The sequence below is a fragment of the Panthera onca genome, chromosome D2, assembly GCF_046562875.1.
Source record: "Panthera onca isolate mPanOnc1 chromosome D2, mPanOnc1 haplotype 2, whole genome shotgun sequence".
In the NCBI taxonomy this organism is placed as follows: Eukaryota; Metazoa; Chordata; class Mammalia; order Carnivora; family Felidae; genus Panthera; species Panthera onca.
The window spans coordinates 73,538,241-73,565,491 of NC_138349.1; the positions used below are offsets into that span (position 1 = coordinate 73,538,241).

General features: G+C 42.4%; 1 protein-coding gene across 1 annotated transcript in view; it reads right to left on the reverse strand.

The window, feature by feature from the left end:
• The window catches only part of PCNX2 (pecanex 2), a 300,170-nt gene that overhangs the window by 126,834 nt on the left and 146,085 nt on the right, over nucleotides 1-27,251 (reverse strand). Inside the window, exons 18-20 of the mRNA XM_078434220.2 lie at nucleotides 23,792-23,884; nucleotides 22,829-22,979; nucleotides 683-824 (exon numbers count right to left, since the gene is read on the reverse strand). Coding sequence (XP_078290346.1) covers nucleotides 683-824; nucleotides 22,829-22,979; nucleotides 23,792-23,884 — 386 coding nt within the window. The remainder of the gene's footprint in view (nucleotides 1-682; nucleotides 825-22,828; nucleotides 22,980-23,791; nucleotides 23,885-27,251) is intronic.

Consider the following 27,251-nt stretch of genomic DNA (forward strand, 5'->3'; position numbering starts at 1 on the left):
TCTCATTCTCCTACTCGAACTTACTTGACCAGGCACCTTCAACCTTCAACCAGAGCAGCAAATCCACAGATTATCGAGAAGGATTTCCATTTGCAAATTCAGAGTTAATTTTAATGTATGAAACTAATAACTCAACTGTGTGTTGTTAATGCTTTGCAAAAACATGGGCATCTTGACGACATGATGACGCTGTGCTCCGTGTTTTTTTTTAATTGTGAGGCTTCTCCCGATAAATGCAGAGAGAGCACTGACAGTGATTAATCCCCCCTCCCTCAAGCACAAAACGATAGAGTATTTGCTAAATGAAATGACATGAGGCGGTTCATAAAGCTCTGAGCATGATGGTAAGAACTTTCCAGGGGGTTCAGGAACCCCCGGAACCACACTGTGCTTCCGTCATCTCATTAAAGCTCACTGACTAAGTTCTTGCAGGAGCTTTTTCAAACTGACTGTCGTTTATTTGCAACATCACTCCAAGCAGATCTGACTTCATTTTCAGCCCACTCTGTAATAACCATCAAGTTCCTCCAGCGAGTTTGAGTAAAAGACCACCGTGGCTTACTTTTACGTGGCCAGTAAATTAGTAGATGCTGTACTACTGTAGCCTGTTTAGAGAAAATCCACCCGATTTTGGAATCATTGTGATCGAAATCATTCCGAGAATAAACTGTTATCCACTTACTGGGTACCGAGTCTCCGGTAATTGCTTATTGAAAATGCATCAATAGTGAGGGCATTCAGAATTATTGCTGGGTACAGGATGTATTTTTCAAAACACTGAAGCCAGACATAGAGTCTTTCGAACCACATTAAATGGGCGATATCTGAAAGAAACACAAAAACCATTTAGAACTGATCAAGTTATTTTTCTTTAAGTACATGTAGTAAGAAACAATGCCCCCCCTTTTCATTCAAAAGCTGCTCACTCAGAACTCCAGATTCTAGACAGGACATACCAGTTTGCTTTCCAGGCAATCCTTAGCTTTGTTTCTACATAGTTCATAAATAATAACATACGGTAATATAGACCAGGGTCCCAATTCTTCAAGTCAGGTGATTTTTCCATATGGAATTATTCCTGGGACCCAGGAAGTAAGCTGTCCTATATCAAGGTCTCTCAGAGGAAGTATGGATGGACAGTGAGGTATGAAGGGTTGAAAAACAATCTCCTGGGCCCATCTCCTCTTCAGCTGGGACACTTCCAAGGCTGGGCTTTCTTCTCCTTCTCCTTAGTCTTTAAATCAACAATCAAATCCCCAGGACATACATACACATAAGAGAAAGCTGATCCCCAGGCCCCATCACTATGAATGTATTACATTCTTGAGAACCTTTGTGACAACAGGAGCACCACGGGGAGTGACGTCTCTTCCCACGAGGGCTAAGGTTTTGAGTCAGACCAGTCTGGGTTTTCATTCAGACTCTACCAGCCACTGGTGCGTGACAGTGAACTGTTAACTCAATCTTTCTGAGCCTCGGCTTGTGCACCCTGCCCACCCTCTGAGTCAGCTGCTGGGGAAGTGGTTGCCCCTCTTTCCCGCCACTCAGGGCAGGGAAAGACTCTGCTCCCCCTCGGGATGGGGTCATGTAGGATGTACACTTGCAGTGCCTGTCACCCCCTCTGGCTACTTTTCTTTCTGAGGAGGAGGGGGAGTGGCTGGCTGGTCCGGTGGTCAGAGCACAAACTCCCTTAGGCCACAGCATCAGGAGGAGAGGAGAACACACATCCCTGACACAGGAGTGAAGTACGGAGCCAAGCTCTCCCCTGCTTCCATGAGGAGAGCACTCCTGGTTCAGCCCAGGGCCCGCAGGCAGGTCCATCTCATTCCCTGCTGAGTCTCTCCGCTACTAACTGTGAGGCTGAGACGGTCCCCAATCCACCAGCCAAACAGCCAGGAAAATGAATCAGACATGCCGGGGACTCAGTCTCTCCACCGAGTCTCAGAGGCCAAACCCCCAAAGGGCAAAGCTGACTCCATCGAACTTCTGGAATCACATTCCTCAACCACTTATAATATCAAACTTACACCTCAATAACCTATAGTAAAAAACAAAACAAAACAAAACAAACAAGAGGGCCATGTCGTTGTTACATTATTTGGATTACACAAGAATCCACTCATGAAGAACAGGTCACACTCACACTTATCATTTGATTAAAAATGTGAGAAGAGGTCAGCATTCAGGAATCTGATTCACAAAGAATGGTGAGGACAGACACAGTGTGAATACCTCATGACATGGACAAGAAATAAGAACAAATATCCCAGGGATTCATCAGTAGAAGAGAGACGCAATGAGAAATCATCAAGATAAAAATAAAAAGAAACGTTAATGATACATGAAACAGGGAGGAAGACTGGGTAATGACCCAAGGAAAAGGAACACACTGATTTGAAAAGATATATGCAGCCCTGTGTTTATTGCAGCATTAATTACAGTAGCCAAGAAATGGAAGCAGCTCAAGAGTCCATCCACTGATGAATGGATAAAGAAGACGTGGTGTGTGTGTGTGTGTGTAACAGAATATTACTCAGCCATAAAAAAAGAATGAGATCTTGCCATCTGCAACAACATGGATGGAGCTAGAGGGTATTAACACTAAGTAGAATAAGGCAGTCAAAGAAAGACAAATACCACATGACTTCACTCACAGGTGGAGTTTAAGAAACAAAACAAAGAAACAAAAAAATCAGACTCTACTTTTTTTAGTTTATTCATTTTGAGAGAGAGAGAGAGAGAGTGTGTGTGTGTGCATGCCCACAAGCAGGGGAGGGGCAGAGAGAGAGAATTCCAAGCAGGCTCCATGCTGTCAGCGCAGAGTCAGATTCGGGGCTCAAACTCACGAACCAAGAGATCATGACCCGGGCCGAAATCCAGAGTCGGATGCTTAACTGACCAAGCCACGTAGGTGCCCCCCAAAATCAGACTCTTAAATGCGGAGAACAAACTGATGGTTACCATAGGGGAGGTGGGTGGGGGAATGGGTGATAGGTGATGGGGATTAGGAGTACACTTATCATGATGAGCACTGAGTAATGTAAACAACTGCTGAATCACGGTATTGTACACCCGAAACTAGTATAACGCTGCATGTTAGTTACACTTCAATTTAAAAGGTATATATATACGCGATGGAATGTTGCTCAGCCCTAAAGAAGAATGCGATTTTGCCATTTGCAACAACATGGATGGACCTAGAGAAAAGTCAGACAGAGAAAGACAAATACCATACTATTTCACTTATACGTAGAATCTAGAAAACATAACAAATGAACAAAAACAGACACAGACTCTTAAATACAGAGAAAAAACTCTACCTAAACAGAGTGGAGGTGGGTGGGGCATGGGCAAAATAGGTGAAGACGTACAAACTTCCAGCTGTAAAACAGATAAGTCATGGGGATGAAAAGTACAGCATAGGGAACATAGTCCGTAATGTTGTAATAACTTTGTATGGTGACAGATGGTGCCACACTTCCCATGATGAGTGCAGCGTAATATATGGCATTGTCTGTGTCACATACCTGAAACTAATGTAACACTGTATGTCAACTCTACTTCAATAATTAAAAAACAGCAAGGATGTTGGGTAGGAATTTAACTTCGGGTATTCTTAATGGTGAATGCGCAGTGTTTTCCGGTATAGATTTGAAAATGGGCTGTTTCATAGGGAATTAAGGTGTTTTTTTTTTTTACATATGATTAATGAAATCTAGGTATATTATTATATATTCTACATGCCGACAACAGGGTTCTCATCTTTTGTGAAAGTATATGAAAATTAGGAAAGACAAATTTTTATGATGTCTCCCCCATCCCTTTAGGCAAATGACAGGAACCCTACTTCTAGAGAAAACTGAGGCTATGAGACTCCAACAACTCATCTTCCCACCCGTCAGCTACGAATGTATTCATAGTTACAGCCACCTGCTGGGTCCTCCTCACGTTGAGCGTCCACTGAAGTTCTGAGTCCCGTTCTTTCCTGATGGCTGGTTCAGGGATCAGTCCCCAGAGTAGCTCTTTCCTGTTGGCAAGTGGCAATATTCCAGTCTTTGCCAAATTGAAAACTTGCTTTCCACTCTACACCTCGCTCCCTCTGCCCTTTTTTGCACAGCTTCTTGAAAAGGCTGTGAATGTCTGACCATCCCAGGCCCCTGTCTCCTACTTACTGCTGAAACTTCTGCGCCTCGATATTTGCAGCTACCCCTGGCCAGAACTGTGTATGGAGCAGCCACCTGTGACCTCCCAAAGGACAAATAATTGATCCTTCTCAGTCTACCTTACTAGACCTTTCTGGGCATAAAACATCGCTGGTCCTTCCTTCCGCAGAAAACTCTCTTTCCTTAGTTTCCCCAGGCCACCTGCTCCTGCTTGCACTCAAACCTCTGACACTACTTTTCCCATTTTCCCTGCAAACCCCTCTTCCCTTATTTGGTCATTTGCTCTCCCTGGACCTCTGTATTATTTTTTCTCATTTTCTTTTCAACACCCTTAACTTTAATGTTTCCATCCATGCTGAGGACAGACACTCCCATCTGTAACTCTCCATCTTCTGTCTCCTGGCCTCCAGATCTAAATACTCAATGGATGGCTTCACCTGATGTCCCCAAGGAATCCCCAAATACATGTCAAAACTGAACTTGTCAGCCTCCACACACCTGCTCTTCCTCGCACATTCTTTATCTTATCTAATGACACCTGCATTCACTTAGCCATGCAGGCAATATACCTCGGAGTCATCCTAACCACAGCTGCATGTTGGAACTACCCGGGGACAAGGCAGAAAGACGCTGTCCTAGATCTGTGGTTCTCAAACGTCGACATGCAAATAAATCACCTGGGGGAAACGCAGAATCAGACCCAGTGGGTCTGGAATGGCGTCAGATCTTCTATACCTGCCACTTCGTAACTCTCTGGTCACGATCATCAGTTCTACACTCACTTAACTGGCGACCTGAAGTAGCCATGCTGGATTTTTCAAAAACGTTTTCATTGGACTTCTTCATATACAGAAACCTGCACATACCATACACGTACGGCCGTGTCCCTAGCACCTAGAGGAAGAAGAAACCCTCTTGAAGCCCCCCGTGCCTGCTTCCAGTAACTGCCCCCCAAGGTAACCAGTGCCCTAACCCCAAACACCACTGTTCCGTCTGCCTACTGTCCTTTTGTATCTTTTTCCCAACACTCTCCTTGAGATTCAGCCACATCTTTGTGTGTAATCATCATCTGCCCGTTCTCACTGCTGTACAATAATCTACTATATGAATAGACACAGGTTGTTTTTCAAAGCTGCTGTACACGAGCGTTCACGTTGTTTCCAGTTTAGAGCTATCATGTAGAGTGCTGCCATGAACATTCTTGCACAGGCCTTTTGGTAAACATGGGTACGCTTCCGGGGTATATATCTAGCTACAGAATTGCTAGGTTATTAAGTGTGTGTAGGAAGCTCTAGGAGATTTTCCAAAGTTATGGAGCCAATTTACACCCCCACAAACAGTGCAAAGAGTTCCTTCTGTTTGTTCACATCCTTGCCAAAACATTTTCTCTCTCTTTCATTTTAACTATGCTGTGGGTGTAGAGTGGTATCACGTTATGGTTTCATTTTGCATTTCTCTGATGACTAATGCAGTTAAGTACCTTTTCATGTGTTTACACCATTTGGCCATTTGGATACACACTTTTGTGAAGTGTGGCTCTCCATGTGCGTTGCCTGGTTCTTTTTCCTCCTAGAGTAACGTCTTTTCCTTACTGATTTCTAGGATTAGATGTCTTTTCTTTACTGACTTCTAGGAGTTCTTTATATACCTTAGGTATGAGTCTTTAGTCAGATATATGCATCAGAAAGATCTCCCATTTTATGGGTTGTTTATCACTCTCTTCATAGTCTCTTTTGTAGAAAAGAAATACTTAATTTTAATACGTTCCAATTTCTCATTTTTTTTTTCCTTTTGGAGTCTTTGGTGCTCTGCTTATTTTATTTTTTTTTTTTAATCTTTATTTATTTTTGAGAGAGACAGAGCACGAACAGGAGAAGAACGGAGAGAGAGGGAGACACAGAATCCGAAGCAGCCTCCAGGCTCTGAGCTGTCAGCACAGAGCCCGATGCGGAGCTCGCTCATGAACCGTGAGATCATGACCTGAGCCAAAGTCGGATGCTTCACCTACTGAGCCACCCAGGTACCCCTTTGTACTGTGTTTAAAAGACAAAGATCATGAGCACATTCTCTTATGTTTTCCCCTGAGACGTTATTGTTTTACCTTTCACATTTAGATCTGCAAGCTATCTGGAATTGATTCTGTATGGTGTAAGATAGGGATTGAGACCGATTTTTTTCCCATGTGGATAACTGACCATCACAGTTTATTGAAAATAATTTCTTTTTTTAAATGTTTGTTTGTTTGTTTGTTTATTTATTTATTTTCAGAGAGAGAGCATGAGTTGGGGAGGGGCAGAAAGAAAGAGAATCCCAAGCAGGCTCCACAGTGTCAGCACAGAGCCCAATGCGGGGCTCGATCTTTGAGATCATAACCTGAGCCAAGATCAAGAGTCAGATGCTTCACCGACTGAGCCACCCAGGCACCCCATATTGAAAATGTCTATTTCCTCCCACACGGCATTGAACCTCACTGTTGTCTATGCCTTTATATGTGCTGGGTGCCTTCCTGGAATGTCCTTCTGTATTTCCTGCTTGAGGAACTCCTGGTCTTGCCCGCTCCCCATGTCCCTGACCATTCCCAGTACAGTTGCTACCGGCCATTTTCCAGGGCTGTGCACTCGGGAGTGTCCATCCCAGGGGAAGGGTCTAATCACTGACAGTGTTTAGAACCGTTGGCACAAGGTGAAAGTAAAAAAGGAGTCCAAATTGTAATTGGCATTATTATTGTTTTAAAATTCTTTAGAAACAACGCATGCCCCCCTTTCTGCCTGTGCTGGGCGGACCCTGCCATCTCCTCACCGCCGGTGGTCCACCGTGCCGCCATATAGCAAGGACCCACGAAGCTTCTGCAAGACACTGAACCAGCATTCTGTATTACTACCTTTAGTTTTCAGGCAGAATACATCATTCCTTTGTGCCATCACTATGCACTGTGAATTCTCTAACTATAGTACCTGTTACACCATGGAGCATTCATTTAAATATTAATCTCCCCACTAGACTGTGGGTTTGTCAAGAGTAGATGCTATGCCTCCGTCGGCTTAGGGTTCTGTAAACGTTCACCTATTATCTTATCATTTTTAGTGTTCGAGGGAACTCTGGATTGTTAAATCAAACAAAAAGCAGCCTCTTGGAATTACTCTTTGAATACAAAACAAAAACTTTCTAACTATAACACATTAAGCAATATTTCCTATTTTAGTCTCTCCTAAAGTCCAATCGGGTACGTTTAGGTTTCCTTCTATGCACATTATTTTTTCTGATTTCGCAATTTATATGAAGTCAACAGTGTCAGATTGGGGCCGTCACATCAAATGCAATTCAATTCAGGCTGCTTATAAAAATACATTTACAGAGTTCTATCAACAATTGTCACCAATTCAGAGAAACATGACAACCTTAGCTAGATTCCTGCAAAAATATGTAAATTAAGGAAATACAAGCCAACCTCATGCTGCAGGGCTGTTAGAAAAACATCTGAATTAAAAGAAACATCTACAGCTCGTCACTGTAGAATGCTAGTGCCATGTGGATGGGGGAGTGCGATCCAGGCTTTCAAACGCTTGTCACATTTGCTATCAGACCATGATGTTTTCCAGTGAGTGGGGCTGATGTGAGGGCAGGGACACAATGTCACTGCAGTCCTTGCAAGGATTTACGGCAGATAGTGATAACAAATACGGGTTTTCCATAAGAATTTTCGTTTCTCCATCGCAAAAACACACAAAGCAATGAATTTCAAAAAACATGTACAGAAATCACCAATAAGATCTGAATTTACCATCCGTGCCTTTCCAAATATTTGAGAGCAGAGGTATTGATTCTGTGAGATTTAACCCTCTGTGGTACCTGGAAAGGAGGGATGTGTGTGGAAACTACAGCACAGGCACAGCTTTGAGGCATGTGACTAGATATCCCGGCTCTTCCCACGGGCAACCCACCGATTCTGAATCTCTGGATGAGAGGCCAGAGGATGTGCTTTATACCGTCTGCACGCACCGGCAAGCACGGGTTTACGTACTGTACATTAAGGGGAAAACATTCTAGGTGAAGATTTATCCCAAGGCACGGCTTCCCTGACTGGTGTCAGGACATCCAGCCAAAGCGGGGGTGGAGAAGGACGTGGAAAGGGGGTTACAATAAACATACAGGAATAACAGCAGCATCACCAACTCCAAACTTTTGACTCCAGCTTCTGCTAATCCTTTATGTTGAAAGAAAATCAATTTCCCCGTAAATGTTCCATATCTCTATCCTCCTAGCAAGCTTGGGAATTTATTCCAACGAAACGTTACAATCTCTAGATGGTAGAAAACTCTTAACAGACAAGTCGAACTCATACTGAATGTTTATGTTTGGGAATGGAGGGGAAGCAGAAAGGAAGAAGAATAATTACACGGGAGGAAACTAAAACAGCAATGTAATTCCAGAATTCTGAATTCTAAAAGACGACACTGAATCTTTTCTTATGGGGTGGCCACGAAAAGCTAATGAAAGGCAAAGCTTACAAATGCACTAGCATGATAAACATGTTTCTTAGGGCCCCAAAATGCCTCAGTATTCATAGAAAGTCAAGTGAGAAAGAAAATCTTTGCAATGGTATTTTATAACTGTCCTTTGGCAATGCCCTGAATATGCACAGAGACCATAAAAGACCTTCCTTGAGCATTAGTATTTCTCTCTTCCCTGGAATATTAGGCCCGTGAGGAAAAGAATGCAAACTAACTACGCCATTTACAAGTTATATACAACTTACTACAATTGAGTGCTTTACATTTTCTCCAAGGCCTTTCAGGTTGTTTTATTTAGAAGCTTACGTTACTAAAAGAAGTCCTTCTCGATAATTAAAAGCGAATCAAAAACCTTCGGGATGTTTTTATCTTTAGGGAGACAATTTCCTCCAGTTCAAACCTTGAATTGCCACTTCGGCTGCAAGGATGCATGACTTCTCGCCTTCACAGGGGCCAGGCGTGTTCACAAACATTTCCAGACGGCTGCCGCTCAGTTCAAGCGGCCCCGTCACCCTGAGGCATCTAAGGTGGAGACGCCCCGCAAAATGGAATCACCACGTCCAGGCTGGTGGCATCCCCTCATTAGAGGCGATCGCTTTTCCCTACGAGGGCTTCTCCTTGTTATCTTTCTTGCTGGGCCGAACCTCACATCGCAAAGTCCTTAGCACTATCACGTACACGCCATGGTTTATTCTCTAGAAAAGGCTTCGCTTCCAAAGCCAGTAGCATGAAGAGGGTAAGTAATCATCCTTAAACGTAAAGCAAATCACATTCCCCTGTTGCTCAAAGCCCTGTAATTCCGCTTAGGATAAAGCCAAGGTCCTCGTGACTTTTCCGTTCCCACTAGTCAGTACAGGATGTGCCCATGGCCCTTCTCCTGCCTGGAACCCTCTTCCTCCAGTTTAAGGGTTAACTCCCCTCTTTATCTTCCAAGCCTCCAATTAAATGTCAGCCTCCTCAAAGAAGCCTTTCTTGGTCTTTCAGATCTAGCTCAGGATCCCTTTATACTCCTTCCCTTCGCTGTACTTCAAACCCTGTACGTGTATATTAATCTGTGGGACGAATGTCCACCTCTCTACTACAGCCAGGGGGCGAGGCGGTTTTTCTCCAGCATGCTTGGGCATTTAGCCCTGGACGCTGTCCACAGGAGCCGCGCAGGACATTCAGGCAACATCACCGATGAATTGATTCATAGTTCATTTAACTAAAGCAGACACCCAGTACGACAGAGTCTGAGGAGAGGCCGGGGTTTCCGTGGTGTGGCAATGCCTGCCGTGCAGGGGTTCGAGTTTCACTCCTGGCCATAGTACACTTCTTCTCTCAGAAGGTTCACCCCACGGTGAGGCCTTGCCACCCAGTGCTTCCCCCAACATTCTGCACAGTCCCTGGCCTGTGATAGGTTCTAGCATTATTTTTGAATGACTCAGTAATTATTACCAGGATCAACACCCTGGTAAAACCTCTCAAAGAAATACAAGGTAGTAAAGAGCAACATTCAGGAATCAGAATATTAAAATTGACATTTTTCAGAGAATAAAATTTTTTGTGGTTTCTTCAGTGGTTTTTGACTTTGGGGTCATGCTAGGAAAATTATTTTTCTCTTCCCAACCAAGATTATATAACTTGACCTATATTTTCTTGCAGTGCTATTCTGGTTCTTTCTTTCTTCTTTTCCTCCTTTAAAAAAAATTTTTTTTTAATCTTTAATCCATCTGGAATTTAATTTGATACAAAGTCTAACTCAATTTTTAAAAATGTTTAGCTCATTTTCCCAGAACTTCCCACTGATTTTTTTTTCATTAATTCAGTGGGAATAAAAATGCATCCTTCACATCTCCTCAAAGGGATAGAGAGGCTCTCGGGAGAATCAATGCAATAATGTGCTTTCTCCTCTTGATAGAAAGGTCCTCTGCTAATATAAAATCATAGTATTTAAAACTAAAACACTATTGAAATCATTTATTAATTTTTCACATGAAGGAGGTTAGGTCAAAAATTTTCATGTGAAAAGCATTAAGAGCAACTTTCAAACATTCTCACTAGGAGCACAGGAGGGAAGATGTTTCTTGTTAGAACAGCCATCTTGTCAAAAGCAAGGATTATGCTCTTACTAATTTTTGCATTCTCAACACCAAACACAGTGCCTAGTACAATGCAGGTACTCAGTGAATGTCTAATCTGCAAAATCGTAATTTCTCCCCCAAGGGAAGTGTGATTTGTATGTTTTAAAGTGATCTAGTAACCTACGAGGAGTATGCACTTGTAAGGAATGCGTAAGGTACAAGATCGCTTTAAAACACCATTTCCGTTGTTCCACTGGTATCTCCATATATTTTCCTATCATAGAGCACTCTGTGGGTTAATCGCTTCAGATAAGACCCCAGTGCATGCACATCAGGGAGACTAAGTCAGCACTCATCATAGTGACCTCACCCACTGCAGCTGAGAACTAACATCACTCCTCCCAATGGCCTGATTCTGCGCTTCTATGCACACTCGGCCGCAAGAGCCCAAAGCTGCCACATTCCGTCCTGCATACATCACATGCATATTTAGACCTCTTGATTTTTAGTGTTAGGTTGTTTTTTTTTTACACTTCTCCAATTACTGGCCATTCGTTTTATTTCCACATTGTTTTCGATGTATCCGCAGTCTAGAAGAACCCCACTGGGCACTTGGGTAAACACCCCGTGGCTTGCTCGAAAGCTGAGGTTGGCAGCTGACCATTGAGCTCTGTCCCCAGACCCTCTCCTTCTTGAGGCTGGCCAGCACTGGCCTGTGCTTCTCCAGGCCTCCTGTAGCCTCGCTCCCCTTTGAGCAGAGGCAACTGAATCCCACCTTCCTTTTTCTGCTGCCGCAGTGTGAACCTGGTTCTACTCCAGCCACCTCCAGACTGACACAGAGAGAGAAGTTCCCCAGTTGACTAGAAGGAGAACAGAGCGGGAGAGTGAAATGAAGCAGTGCCTGGCAGAGGGGGGAAGAAAAGGAGGGGAAGAGAAGGTACATGAGGAGAATAACAACAGAGGGAATAATTAATAAGGCAGGCTTCCAGCTGACAGGCTATTTTTTGACACATCAGCTCTAAGCCATTTCGCTGGAATGCACCGTCTTATGCAAGCATCATAGCAAAGGGGACTGGTACTCAGCTGACACTAGTTCAGTTCATGCTCCAAACTATTTTAGTCACTTTGAACTAAAGAGGCTTTGAAGGGTTTTTCAGGTCTCTCACTACCACCTGATGTTAGCAACCTGTTATGCGGGCCAAAAAAGGAAGAAGTAAGAAATACGTTCTTCTTCCCAGAGCCATAGCCTCTCCTAGTCACGCATACAAAGACGAGACCTTCCCAAAGACCCCAACACAGCCTTTATGTTTTGAAATCAAACAATGCCTGTCATGCCACAAAGGACTTTTACATAGATTATTGGGCTTGATTTAATCACCATGGAAATTCTGTGAACGAGGTCATTCAGGCAGTACGATCACCTATTGACAAAAATTTCAAAACCATTGAACATATATATCCAAATGATAAAGGGCCACCGGCCATCTAGCACAATGGATGAAATGAGGCACAAAGCAAGGTGTGCAATGATTGAATTTAACTCTGGGGAACAGGAGGAGGAGATGTATACACTTACTGAATGCATTCTGCCTGCCAAGGGCTATGCCAATATTCTATACTTATTATCTTGATTCATTTCATCCCCCAACAAATCTTTCTTGTAGGAACCCCCAATTATAAATGACAAAATTGAATCATGATGGTTAAGCACAATTAATATGTGACAGAGCCAAAATCTGACCCCATTCTCTGGGCCATGACACTTTAATTCCCTCCTTAATGTTCCAAGAGCTTCCCGCAGGGGAAAATCCAGTCACATATAAAGGGCCGGGGTCGGGGGGAGGGGTCAGAAAGGCATCAGACTTTCCAACAGCAGCAGCAGAAGCTGGGCGACAGGAGACATTACCTTGGAATTCTTACGGAAGCATTTGCCTCCTTAGTTGCTCCATAATACAAACTAACTATCCATTAGTACAAAGTACAGAGTAGAATGGAAATGCTTGGAGATATACAAAGCCGCCTAAAGTGACTGAAGGATTTGCTTCATTCACAAAGAGGGAGTAAACAAGGAACAATTGGAGCAGGTTCCGGGAGGGAGTCTGGGGAGATGGGAACCAGTAGATCACCTGGCAGGTTTGCCTGAAGGGAAAACTGAACTGAGAGACATTTTCCATAGCTATTGGAAAGGTTAGCAAGTACGAAAACAGAAATGTGAACAAGAAAGGAAAGATAATCATGGTATACTACTGGGCCAGAAGCGAACAACAATAGAACAACCATAGACTTAGTAGAAAAACAAAACCCTGAGTATTTGTTCAGAGAATATTAAAACCATACCGTGAGGAAGGAGAAAGGGAAGATGTTAACGTATGAGGGAAGATAAAAGAGAGGAATCCTTATTCAGAACAGGAAGTCAGTAGATAGGCAAATCTGAAATATCAAGACACAGGAGAACATGCACCTCACTTCGAAGAATTATGGTAAGGACCAGAAGAAACACCTAAAGGATAGAAAGGACTTTTTCGTGGAGAGGGAGAATCAGACATGGCAAAAAGTTGACAAGAGTCTGCTGCTTTTCATTACAACTTGTACTATTTGATTTTTAATTTAGGTTATTACCTTGTTATAAATGCAAAATACATTAGAAAAAGAAACATCTCTCAGAACCAGGTCTCCCACATGTTGAAACCAGTCTATCTGCAAATCACAGGCAAGATTTGCTAAAATGCAAAGTAAGTCTCACTTAAGAATGACAAAATAGGGACTGGTTCGTGAATTAGTTTCATTAGAGTGAATTTTTTTTTAAATTACAGTTTCAGTGAAGTTCTCAAGTGGTGTTGTTTACAATTTCTAATTTCTATCATCTTTTGCCCATTTATTCTAGTATATCCAAAAATTATAGCTTAAGCTTTTTAGGAAACCATTTTTTTTGCAGAAGGATGAGCCTGTTTGTATATGGTTTACCATCCACATGTACACTCGAGTCCTTCAAACCAGCCTTTACCTTACAAGGCTTTTTCCTGTCAGCCTACAGGGAAGTCTTCTTTCGATGAATTTACAGAGCACTGATCATTCATCTGTTCGTTCAACCAATGTTATTGAACACCTACTATGCACCAGAGATTAATTCAACATTTAGTTCTAAAATTCATACATTTTTCCATTTTATATATTATGTCCAAGCAGTTGGAAAAACGTAAGCCATGAATAATTGTAGCCCCTTCACTTAGGCTCTGGGCTTTCTACTTCCTTGAATTTCCTGCAAGGCTGCACATAGTGTTGACCCCACATCAGTGTGTATGTAGCGGTCATGGCTCTTCCATTCTGGCACAGCCATAGGTTTGCTTAACAGGTCAGAAACTCTTTGATGACAGAAACCACATCTTTGTCATCCTGTCTCACTGGTTCACAGGACTGATGTCAGGTAGGAACTCAGTAATTCTATTTAAAAAAATTTTTTTAATGTTTATTCATTTTTTGAGAGAGAGACAGAGACAGAGACAGAGCATGAGCAAAGGGAGGGCAGAGAGAGAGGAAGACACAGAGTCCAAAGCAGGCTCCAGGCTCCGAGCTGTCAGCACAGAGTCTGACATGGGGCTCAAACTCACAAACTATGAGATCATGACCTAAGCTGAAGTCAGACACTTAACTGACTTAGCCACGCAGGCGCCCCAGTAATTCTATTTTTAATGAACAGTATATTCATAAGCATTTTCTGAATGAATAAACAAGTGAATGTCAATAATGGCATTATTCTCTATCTCAATCGCTTTAAACCCCATTAAAACCCACTTTTACAGTAGGAGTATGGTCATCAAATCAGAGTACTTCAATTTTTCTTAAACTCTTAAGAGCCAAGAATGATAATATTAGGGAAATTTCTTCTTGGAGGACCATATGAAATTATGACCCAAGTCCATTATTCCTTTCCTAAATGACACGATTCCTTTTGAAAGTTCTTAGATAAAATGATTTTTTTGTCATATTTAATTTTTATTTTAATTCAGGTTGGTTAACATACAGTGCTATATTAGTTTCAGATATACAATATAGCGATTCAACACTTCCATACATCACCCTGTGCTCATCACAACAAGTGCCCTCCTTCATCCCCATCACCTGTTTCCCCCATCCCCCCCCATCTCCCCTCTGGTAGCCATCAGTTTATTCTCCATCATTAAGAGTCTGTTTCTTAACTTGTCTCTCTCTTTTTCCCCCTTTGCTCATTTGTTTTGCTTCCTAAATTCCACATATGAATGAATGAAATGGTATTTGCCTTCGTCTGACTGATGCATTTCACTTAACAAAATACTCTCTAGATCCATCCATGTCATCGCAAATGGCAAGATTTCATTCCTTTTTATGGCTGAATTCCATTATCTATATCTATATCTATAGATATAGCATCTATTTATCTATATATATATATATATAACACACACACATATATATATATAGGCATATATGTGTGTGTGTGTGTGTGTATATATATATATATATATATATAACATCTATTTCCATTCACCTATTGATAGATACTTGGGCTGATTCCATAATTTGGTTACTGTAAATAATGCTGACATAAACATAGGAGTTCATGTATCCCTTTGAATTCGTGTTTTTGTATTCTTTGTATAAATACCCAGTAGTGTGACTTGGGGAACTCCACACTGTTTTCCACATTGGCTGTACCAGTCTGCATTCCCACCAACAGTGCACAAGTGTTTCTTTTTCTCCATATCCTTACCAACAGCAGTTGTCCCTTGAGTTGTTGATTTTAGCCATTCTGATAGGTGTGAAGTGATAGCTCATTGTGGTTTTGATTTGCATTTTCTTGATGATAAGTGATGTTGAGCACCTTTTCATGTGTCTGTTGGCCATCTGGATGTTTTCTTTGGAGAAATGTCTGTTCGTGTTTTTTGCCTATGTTGTAATTGTATTATTCTGTTTTGGGGTGTTGAGTTTTAGAAGTTCTATACATATTTTGCATACTAACCCTTTATCAGATATGTTATTTGCAAATCTCCTCTCCCATTCTGTAGGCTGCCTTTTAGTTTTGTTGATTGTTTCTTTCACTGTGTAGAAGCTTTTTATTTTGATGTGATCCCAATAGTTTAGTTTGGCTTTTGTTTCTCTTGCCTGAGAAAAAGTTCCTATGACAGATGTCAAAGAGGTTACTGCCTGTGCTCTCTTCCAGGATTTTAATGATTTCAGGTCCCACATGTAGGTAGGTATTTAATCCACTTTTTAATTAATTTTTTCTGTATGGTGTAAGAAAGCGGTCCAGTTTCTTCCTTTTGCATGTAGCTGTCCAGTTTTCTCAACACCATTTGTTGAAGAGACTGTCTTTTTTCCCATTTGATATTCTCTCCTGCTTTGCCAAAGATTAATTGACCATATAATTATGGGTTTATTTCTGGGTTTTCTATTCTGTTCTAGTGATCTATGTGTCTGTTTTTGTGCCAGCACCATACAGTTTTGATTATTACAGCTTTGTCACATAACTTGAAGTCCAGAATTGCGATGCCTCCAGCTTTCCTTTTCCTTTTCAAGGTTGCTTTGGCTATTCGAGGTCTTTTGTGGTTCCATACAAGTTTCAGACTTATTTGTTATAAGTTCTGTGGAAAATGCTGGTGGTATTTCGATAGGGATTGCATTAGATGTGTAGATTGCTTTGGGTAGTGTAGACATTTTAGCAATATTTGTTCTCCCAATCCGTGAGCATGGCATGTCTTTCCATTTCTTTGTGTCCTCTTGAATTTCTTTCGTCAGTGTTTTATAGTTTCAGAGTACAGGTCTTTCACCTCTTTGGTTAGGCTTATTCCCAGGTATCTTATTATTTTTGGTGCAGATGTAAATGGGATTGTTTTTCTTAATTTCTCTTTCTGCAGCTTCATCATTAGTGTATATGAACATGGCAGATTTCCATACACCGATTTTGTATAATTGCAACTTTACTGAATTAGTTTATCAGCTCTAGCAGGTTTTTTTGGGGGATGGGTGGGTCTTTCTGGTTTTCTGAATATAGTATCATGTCATCTGCAAATAGTGAAAGTTTACTTCTTCCTTGCCGACGTGGATGCCTCTTATTTCTTTGTGTTATCTGATTGCTGTGCCTAGGACTTCCAGTACTATGCTGAATAAAAGTGTTAAGAGTGGACATCCTTGTCTTGTTCCTGACCTTAGGGGAAAAAACTCTCAGTTCCATCCATTAAGGATGATATTAGCTGTGGTTTTTTTTAATAAATGGTCTTTATTACAGTGAGCTATGTTCCCTCTAAACCTACTTTGTTGAGGGTTTTATCATGAATGGATGTTGTACTTTGTCAAATGCTTTTTCTGTGTCTATTGAAATGATCACATGGTTCTTATCCTTTCTCTTATTGATGTGATGTAACACATTGATCAATTTGCGAATACTGAACGACTTTGGAACAAATCCCACTTAACCATGGTGAATGTTTTCTTTAATGCATTGTTGAATTTGGTTTGCTGGTATTTTGTTGAGGATTTTTGCATGTATGTGCATCAGGGATATTGGCTTATAGTTCTCTTTTTTTTATCTAGTTTTGGTATCAGGGTAATGCTGGCCTCATAGAATGAATTTGGAAGTTTTCCTTCTTTTTCTCTTTTTGGAATAGTTTGAGAATGGTTATTAACTCCTCTTTAAATGTTTGGTAGAACTCACTTGTGAAGCCATCTGGTCCTAGACTTTTGCTTGTTGGGAGTTTTTTGATTACTGATTCCATTTATTTGCTGGTTATAGGTCTGTTCAAATTTTCTATCTTCCTGTTTCAATTTTGGTAGTTTTTATGTTTCTAGGAATGTATCCATTTCTTCTAGGTTGTCCAATTTGTTGGTACATAGTTTTTCATAATATTCTCTTATTATTTCATTTGTATTTCTGTGATTATTGGTTGTTATTTTTCCTCCCTCATTTGTGACTTTGAGTCCTTTCTTCTTTTTCATGAGAAGTCTCGCTAGAAGATTGTAAATTATATTGATTTTTGTTTTCAGAGAACCAGCTCCTAGTTTCACTGACCTGCTCTATTGTGTGTGTGTGTGTGTGTGTGTGTGTGTGTGTGTGTGTGTGTTTAGTTTGATATCATTTATTTCTGCTCTTATCTTATTTCCTTCCTTCTGCTTAAGTTTTGTTTGTTGTCCTTTTTCTAGCTCCTTCAGGTGTAAGGTTATGTTGTTTATTAGAGAGTTTTCTTGCTTCTTGAGATAGGCCTGTATTGCTATAAAGTTCCCTCTTAGAACCACTTTTGCTGTATCTCAGAGGTTTTGGACCATTGTGTTTCCATTCTCATTTGTTTCCAGGTACTTTTTAATTTCTTCTTTGATTTGCTTGACCCATTCATTATTTTGTAGCATGTTGTTTAACCCCTATGTATTTGTGGTCTTTCCAAATTATTTCTTGCGGTTGACTCATAGTTGTATGGTGCTGTGTCAGAAAAGATGCATGGTATGACTTCAATCTTCCTTAATTTGTTGAGGCTGGTTTTGCGGGCTAATATATGATCTATTCTGGAGAACGCTCTGTGTGCACTTGAAAAGGACGTGTATTCTGCTGGTTTAGGATGGGATGTTCTGAAAATACCTGTTAAATCCATCTGCTCCAACGTGTTGTTCAAAACCATTGTTTCCTTGTTGATGTTCTATCTAAATGATCTGCCCCTTGCTGTAAGCAGGGTGTTGAAGTACCCTACTATCATTGTGTTATTACTGATTAGTTCCTTTATGTTTGTTATTAACTCTTTTATGCAGTTGGGTGCTCCTAGGTTGGACGTGTAAATATTTATAATTGTTACATCTTCCCGTTGGATTGTCCCCTTTATTGTGATATAATGTCCTTCTTTGTCTCTTGTTACAGTCTTTGTTTTAAAGCCTATTCTGCCCAATGTAGGTATTGCTACTCTGGCTTTCTTTTGACATCCATCTACAAGACAGATGTTTCTTCACCCCCTCACTTTCAATCTGCAGGTGTCTTTCACCTGGGTCTCCTGGAGGCAGCAGATAGACGGGTCTTGCTGTTGTTGTTTTTATCCATTCTGTCACCCTATGTCTTTTGATTGCAGCATTTAGTCTCTTTATGTTCAAATTAGTTATTGAAAGATAGGTATCTAGTGACATTCAATAAAACAAGTTTTCAAGTAGATCCGACTTCTGACTCTTTTACAACAGTGGCCTATCAATGAAGTCATTTGTCTGGAATTACCATCATAATTCAGGATAATTTGTTTTATTTTCTAAAAATACAATGCTCCTTAAACATTTGGTCTTAGAAGCTCCATACTTGACTAACATGATGTCATCTGTGGTGCTGTCTACTTAGTTATCTTGTTATTTTCAGCATGATTCACTTAGATTAGTGGGGGATAGAGAAGGAAAAAAACCACCTTACATACCCATTAATATGTCAGTTACAACGACATCACCACTATGGCTCAACTGTACTATGAGTGATAAAACTTTATTCTTTTAGCTCCAATATTGGTGAAACATCTTCTTGGGACTAGTATGGGATAAAGTTTACTTAAATTAGTCTCAAAAGTAAAGAACTGAATTGGCTAAACAATACATTTCAATCTACAGGCCTCAACTTGAGCCGTAATCTGAATTTTGTATCAAAATTTATTTTGTATCTCCAAGTAATTTTGTATGGCAAGTAAAATTACGTATCAGAGGTATGCAGAAAGGAAAGTAAACTGAGAGAAAGTATACCCAGCAAGGTTGAAGTCTGTTCTAGCAAACAGAGGGCTGATGACATCTCAGTGCAGTGCAGTTCAGGAGAGACACTTCTGTGCCCAGCACCACGGGGAGCAGTGAAGGACCAGCATGAGCAAGTGGATATGTCGCTCACAGTCACTGCAGAGGATGTTATGGAAAGGGCGGTTCACGGGCACAGTCAGGAAGTTAGTCCTACTCCAGGTGGTCAGGGAAAGACTTCTGGAGGGTTTGAGTTTTGAGTTTGTTGTTTGTTTGTTTTGAGAGAGAGAGAGAGAGCAGGATGGGCAGAGAGAGATGGAAGGAAAGAGAAATTCCTGCTGAGCCTGATGTGGGGCTCCAGCCCACGAACGGTGAGCTCGTGACCTGAGCCAAAATCAAGAGTCGGATGCTCAACCAACTGAGCCACCAGGGTGCTCCTGGAGGGACTGACTTTTAAACAGAGACCTGAAAGATGAGTTAGTGGCTCGAGTCCAGTGATGCTTGAAAAAGCATCACAGGCAAAGGGAACAGCAAGGGGGATGGTCAGAGAATGGGGTGTATTTGAGAAACCATGAGAAGGCTCAGAATTCAGTGTGGTGAGTCTGTCTCAATCCAGGGATGAAAGCAAGCTTTGCAGAGCTGGCATGAGACTACGGCCTGTCGGATTTTGCAGGACCTACCACAGCGACGTGTCCCTGCTGGGCAACAAGGACGGCAGCAACATGTGGTCTAAGGGCCGCATACGAACTGCACACGATCAGCCTGCTAGACGGAGAGCTGATGGGGGAGCAGAAAGAGCACCCCACTGGAGTAAGATGCCCTGGGTTCTTTCTGGTCACTCACTGGCCACAGATTTGCTGGGACCCTTGAGGTCTGTGGGCTTCAGCTTCCTCCTAGGTAAAGGGTGGGGCGGGATTCTACAAACTCTGAGACAGGGAGAGTACATACATCTCATCTCCCATGCCGATTCAGTGTCTGCCTCTGGCCCAGGTTTAGGCTTGTTCTCAGCGATGTCTGCCGTGGGATTAGGGGACTCCAGTGGTAGGCCACAGACCTGCCGCCCTGCTCTGCTCGACCTTCTCTTCCAGTAATTGTATTCTGTGATCCAATGAGAAGATTTGAACACAGTTTTCACATTAAAAGGTATACGGTTTGGGGCGCCTGGGTGGCTCAGTCAGTTGGGCGTCTGACTTCGGCTCAGGTCATGATCTCACAGTTCGTGGGTTTGAGCCCCGCGTCGGGCTCTGTGCTGACAGCTCAGAGCCTGGAGCCTGTTTCAGATTCTGTGTCTCCCTCTCTCTCTGCCCCTCCCCTGTTCACGCTCTGTCTCTGTCTCAAGAATAAATAAACATTAAAAAAAAAAAAAAGGTATACAGTTGGTCTGAATTTCCTGGGCATGTTTTTTCTTGTTAGTAGGAGACATAAAGAGCAAAAGACCTAAAAGGCAGAAGGCCAGGAAGAAGAGGCAAGGAAAGTCGGGATCTGGATGATACCAAAATGAGTAATAGCTTTTCAACGAGTTCATACCATCATATTTTAAATATTTGGATTTTCCTTCTAACACACGTAATTTTGAAATGCAATCTGTTCTTCATTATATGCCTAATTTGTCAAATCTATTACTCTTGGCTAGATTTCAGGTGGCTTATAAACAGCTCATGCAGGCAAGGGAGAAACAGCCACAGAGCTTCTGCCTGAGCCTGTGCTAACAGACGTGAACCCCCAGCCCCCTGTTACAGGACAGACGCCCAGGCCCGCCTGCTCACTCATCCCTCAAAGAGGAGACATCAACATACAAACACGTTCACATTACCTGGGCTTGAATCATGTGCTGAAAAGGTCATGAAGGGGCTCCTGGGTGGCTCAGTCAGTTGGGCATCCGACTTCGGCTCAGGTCATGATCTCACAGCTCATGAGTTCAAGCCCCGTGTCAGGTTCTGTGCTGACAGCTCGGAGCCTGAAGCCTGCTTTGGATTCTGTGTCTCCCCTCTCTCTCTGCCCCTCCCCCACTTGTGCACATGCTCTCCCCCCGCCAAAATAAATAAATTTAAAAAAATGGCCCATGCAGGTTTAAAATACTATGCATTTAAGTAGCACCTAGAATGTAACAGAACATTTAAAATATGTGTGTGCGTGTGTGTGTGTGTGTGTGTGTGTGTGTGTGTGTCTGTATAGCACAAATATATTAAGCTTGACCCTTAAGCTAGCTGCCCCTGTTGCATGTTGAGAAAAGCAAGTCTCTGAGGGCAGAGCGGTCAGGTGACCCTTCTCCACCCCCTAAACCCTATATGCACAGCAGACCCTCGATGCCGTATTTTTCCACTAAACAATCTACAATTTTCCTGATCTGGCTGTTTCAGATTAAGGCAGCTCCACATACCCACCCAGAGATGTTCCCTGAAGAAATGCTCTCGACAGCACCTGAAGTGATTCTTTTCGCTTCTTCATTTTGAAATTGTCTCACCCCCCTTTCCCTTCGTCATACCAGTCCACCGAAGTTACTGCTAACTAATCTGGGGAGTCCGATGCATCCCTGCAGGTCAGCCAGTCTTGGCTCTGCTCACATACCCCTGTGCCTGGACAGGGTGACAATGAGATATCTCCCTCTACAACAGAGGTGTTACAACGGGCTACAACGTTCTGCGCAGAATTACCAGCACTAGCTAGTTATAAACGACAGCCACGGTCTGTGACCTGTAACTTCAATGTGTCTGAAAATGGGGATGGATCCAATCCTTCCGCCATCTGTGGGATCACAGAGCAAGGGAAGAGCTACGAGATAAATTCCTGAGAGACTTCTTATCTAGAAGCTGGTGGCACGGCCTGGATTACCAGGCTGTTGCATGACTGTGACCGGAAACAGCCCTGAGAACAGCTGAGTCCACGAAGTACGGGTGTGGGTCAAGGGAAGCAAAATTCAAGGGGTCCGAGATCCTGAAGATTCAGAGGTTTGGGCTACATCCCTGCCCCACTCCCACCCCAAACACTTTGTGGAGGATGGGAGGGCAGTAAAGTGATGTTCTTCCTGGTCCCGGGTCAACTTAAGCTGGAATCATCAGGTCTGAATAATGGTAATTAATTTTCCCCACTACTAACAACCGCTTGCTATTTTTATAAAACACAGTTCTGATTCACTCCCCTTCAACTTTCTTGTTCTGGGGGCATACTGCATACTCTAAGGTACAGGCTCTCCTTTTTTTTTTTTATTGTGGTAAAATAGATATCATGTAACATCTGCCACTGTAACGGTCCTTAAGTGTGCAGTCCTGTGGCATTCAGCACATTCACACTGGTTGCACACAATCTCTGCTGTAAAAGATACCTTCCACTACATCGTTTTTGTTTTGTTTTGTTTTTTAACGAGGGATAGATTACTGACCTCTCACTTCCCGCTGCTGATATTCTTTGTTTTTAAGAACGGGGTGTGAAATCCACATCCACGGATGGTGCTTGCGGAGCTGAGGAAGCATGTAATGGGTCACAAACCCCACCGAGCCAGCCAGGGCAAACAGCACGACACTGAGAAATGGCTGTGATACAAGAGGACAAATGTCACGGTTTAGCCTCGCAGGACAGGGGAGGGCTGTCCAGAAATATCACGTAACACTGCCGGCCTTCCCCTCTTCCCTCTAACGGAACAGAGAGGCAACCCCGGGCTTGTTTCTGAAAATTTCTCCCATACAAAACCACCCTGTATTGGGAGCCCCTAAGAAGGGGGTGCAGAGCTGGCCTACTAAGTTGAGAGGCCAAGGGAACTCTGCCCTTTAGATTTTGTTACTGTTGTTTTTAAAAGAAGAGGCGGAGAGTGACAAACGTAGCTAATAGACTTTCCTTGTTGGAAAGAGAGCTCCTAAGTGTGTAATACTTTTATATGGAGACAGTAACTGTCTGTTGGAACCTCAAGCCAGAATCCCCACCTAGAGCTCTCCACTTTTGTTTCTCTACCTGAAAACCATGTTCCCAAACGCCTTCTGGCTTGGGGACCTCGGTCTCCCTCCTGATATGGTAATGCCTTCAGTCCTGCTCCTGGCAGTGAGCCGTGGGCCTGTCTTACCACCGCGGGGTTCTAGGACATGCGCTGTTACTCTAGCAAACAATACGGCTCCCCAGATGCCGGAGGACAAGGGATAAAACACTTGAACCCAATCTGCAGGGTGAACCAAATCTCATCTGGGACGTAATTCTTCACAGCACAATAGCCACGTTCCTTAAACCTCTCAGCTGGTGTTGTGTTTTCCTCTCCTGGCTCTACTACCCTGACGATGCCCTGGAGTCCCACAGCCGGCTCTGTTATTAGGGAGAATAAGGAGGCAGGGGAGTATAAAGCCGAAGGGATACGTACTCGCAAGGACAGGAACACAGTGCTGGCACTGATGGCAAATGACAGAACGGCAGCCACTGAGCAGATAATGAGATCCGATTTTAAGATATCCTTCTGCAAAGAGAGAACCAACTGTAAAGTCTGCTCTTTGTTTCTCTCCGTAACTCTGTAGTCACCAGGTAAGTCAGGAGACAGATACCGACTCTGGATAACCCACTTTTCCAGCACATCACCTACCTGGTATGTTCCCAGGGGCACACACTGGGTGGACCACCAGGAAGAACAAGGCAAAGGGTGGGGAATGGGGAATGCACACTGTGAGGTTAGCCTACGTCTGCTAACCATGGCAGGAAAAAAGCGTTCCGCGTGTACAGGAGGCATAAGGTTCTTCCCTACGAACACAGGCCAAAGACCAGATGTCATGGTCTGATGAAGGAGGGTGAAGTGCTCATGATCTCTACTCAGCTTTAGCATGCTTATATGCATGCTGTTGGCCAAACAGAAGCCTCTGACACATCTGCTTATTTCTTTTTAAAAAAAACATTTTTTTACTGTTCATTTTTTGAGAGAGAGGGAGACAGAGCACAGGCGGGTGAGGAACACAGAGAGAGGGAGCCACAGAATCCAAAGCAGACTCCAGGCTCCGAGCTGTCAGCACAGAGCCCAACGCGGGGCTCCAGCCCACGAACTGCGAGATCATGACCTGAGCCGAAGTTAGATGCTTAATCGACTGAGCCACCCGGGCGTCCCTGCTTATTTCTTTGGTCCAGAACAGATTTCACATTTTAATTCACCAGTCAGATTGGGCTATGGCCACCTCCAAATAATTTAAATATACACATAGTATTGGCACATATGCAGAAAATGAAATGTTAGTAAGTTGCTGATAACTTCCCTTCGCATAAAATTGTGGCGTGAGCAGGGTCTCGGGAAAGCAAAGCAAAGTTAGGCCAAAGAATGTCATTAATTCTGCAGCTATATGGAGAATGGACTCAGATACATCTTAGAGATATAAAGGACCATCACATTTTTTTCTGTCTACAGAGGCCAGTTCACTACAGTTCACAATTATTGAACATTTTGAGGTGTCACACAGTTACCTGAAAACTCTAAACCATCATTACAAATATATCAATATCTCATATTGAAAAGGAATTATGCCTCTTAAGTAATTGTTTATCCACCAGAAACCTGTATCTCTGTATGTCTGTTTCCCTACAACCCTTTTCTTTTTCTTTTTTTTTTTTCTTTTCTGGTTTTTAAAATGAAAATGTGGACTTCTTGCAAATCATGCTACTGGCTTTCTGGCTGAATTAACGCCCAAAGTGATAGGAAGGAGTCAGAAAGGCAGTTTAAATGGAGCAATAATGACCTGGAACCATCTGATGAAAAGTCAACATGGCTTGGTTAAAGCAACTAATCATACAGGGAAGAGATAACAGTCTCAGCATCAATTCATCAATTATCTGCTAAAGTTGTTTTACAATTCATGTGCAGGTATTAAATATGGGAGCAATTGTATAGTGATAAACTAAATTCTAGATTTATTCTTAGTAATGGTAAGAATAATATGGTAAAAAAAAAAAATGGTAAGAATCCCCCTGATTTTTTGGGCAGAGCAAATCACAATGATTTTTTAGTCGGAATCCTCGTAAAACTTTTACAATCACGGGATTTTCATCAAAACTTTACTATGAATAAATGGAAAAAATTCAGGTATCTCCTTGCGTTCAAAGATTTACAAGAGGCCAGGCCTTCCCAGAGGAAAGATCTATAACTCACTGACTCTTTAGGCTATGAAGATAAGTGAATTTTTCCTTCCTCTTCTATACTGACATGGTTTTATGTCATTTAAAAATTACTGAATGCTTGTATGGAAACCAATTTGCCAATAAATGTCATGTTTAAATAAATGCATGAATGAATGAATGAATGAATACATAAATAAATAAATAACTGAATGCTTAGGCACTTGGATGGCTCAGTCAGTTAAGTATCCAACTTCAGCTCAGGTCATGATCTCCCGGTTCCATGAGTTCAAGCCCCACATCGGGCTCTGTGCTGTCAGTGTGGAGCCTGCTTCGGATCTTCTGTCTCCCTCTCTCCCCCTCCCCCACTTGAGCGCGTGTGTGCATGTGTGTGTGTTTGCACACGCATGCGTGTGCCCTCTTCCTCTCTCTCAAAAATAAACATTAAAGAATTTATTCTAATTACTGAATCCTTATCCGAAAGGAAGATAAACATTTTCCCAAATATTCTAATTGAAAAGTAAGTCTTATCTATAACTGACCAACCATTCTTGCCTAAAGGCAAAATAGTGGGCCATGAGGGCAGCTGGTGAGGGGAGGAGGCTTACATTTCTAGGTTTCTTAAAGCAAGAGAATGAGCTCTGATTATTGGTATTTTTTTCACAGTTGGATGATATATAGGAATTCTACTGATTTTAGTCTTTATTTACAAAAATGTTCCTCCTGCCCATTTCTTTCCTGTATTGTTATTTTTATTTTTTTAAGTTAGAGAGAGAGCAAGAGAGGGAGAGAGAGAGAGGGAGAGGGAGAGAAACAGAAAGAGAGAGAGAGAGAGAGAGAGAGAGAGAGCGCACCTGTGCAGGAGCAGGGGAGGGGCAGAGAGAGAGAAAGAGAGAATGTTAAGCAGGTTCCATGCTCATCATGGAGCCTGATGTGGGGCTCAATCCCACAACCCTGGAATCATGACCTGAGCTGAAATCAAGACTGAGCCACCCAGGTGCCCCCGTATTGTTAGCTTTATTCTTTTTTTTTAATTAAAAACATTTTTTATGTTTATTTTTGAGAGAGAGACAGACAGAGACAGAGACAGAACATGAACAGGGGAGGGTCAGAGAGAGAGGGAGACACAGAATCTGAATCAGGCTCCAGGCTCTGCGCTGTCAGCACAGAGCCCGGCTTGGGGCTTGAACTCATGAACCACTAGATCATGACTTGAGCCAAAGTCTGAGGCTTAACCAACTGAGCCACCCAGATACCCCTCTATTGTTATTTTGAACAACTTTCTTGAGGTGTGACTGACATACAAAACCCCAGCACATACATAAAGTGTACCATTTGATGAGTTTTGACACGTGGATATCCCCATGAAAACCACAACCACAATGAAAATAAGTAGCACAGCCATGGTGCCCTAAAGTTTCCTCTCCCGACCTTTTCTAACCTACACCCCCTTTTCTCCTCTGTCTGGAGACAACCACTGATCTGCAACATCTCAGTGGTTTATTTCCTTCCCTAGAATGCGACATAAATTTACTTGGAAATGCAATAGATCTAGAAGAGGCAAAACAACTTTGAAAAGGAAGAACAAAGTTGGAGGATATACAATATCTGATTTGAAGACTTATACAAAGCTGCAGGAATCAAGCCTTGATGGTATTGGCATAAAGTATACATCTTGATCAAGAGAACAGAACAAAGAGCCCAGACATAGACGAAAACATACACAGTCAATG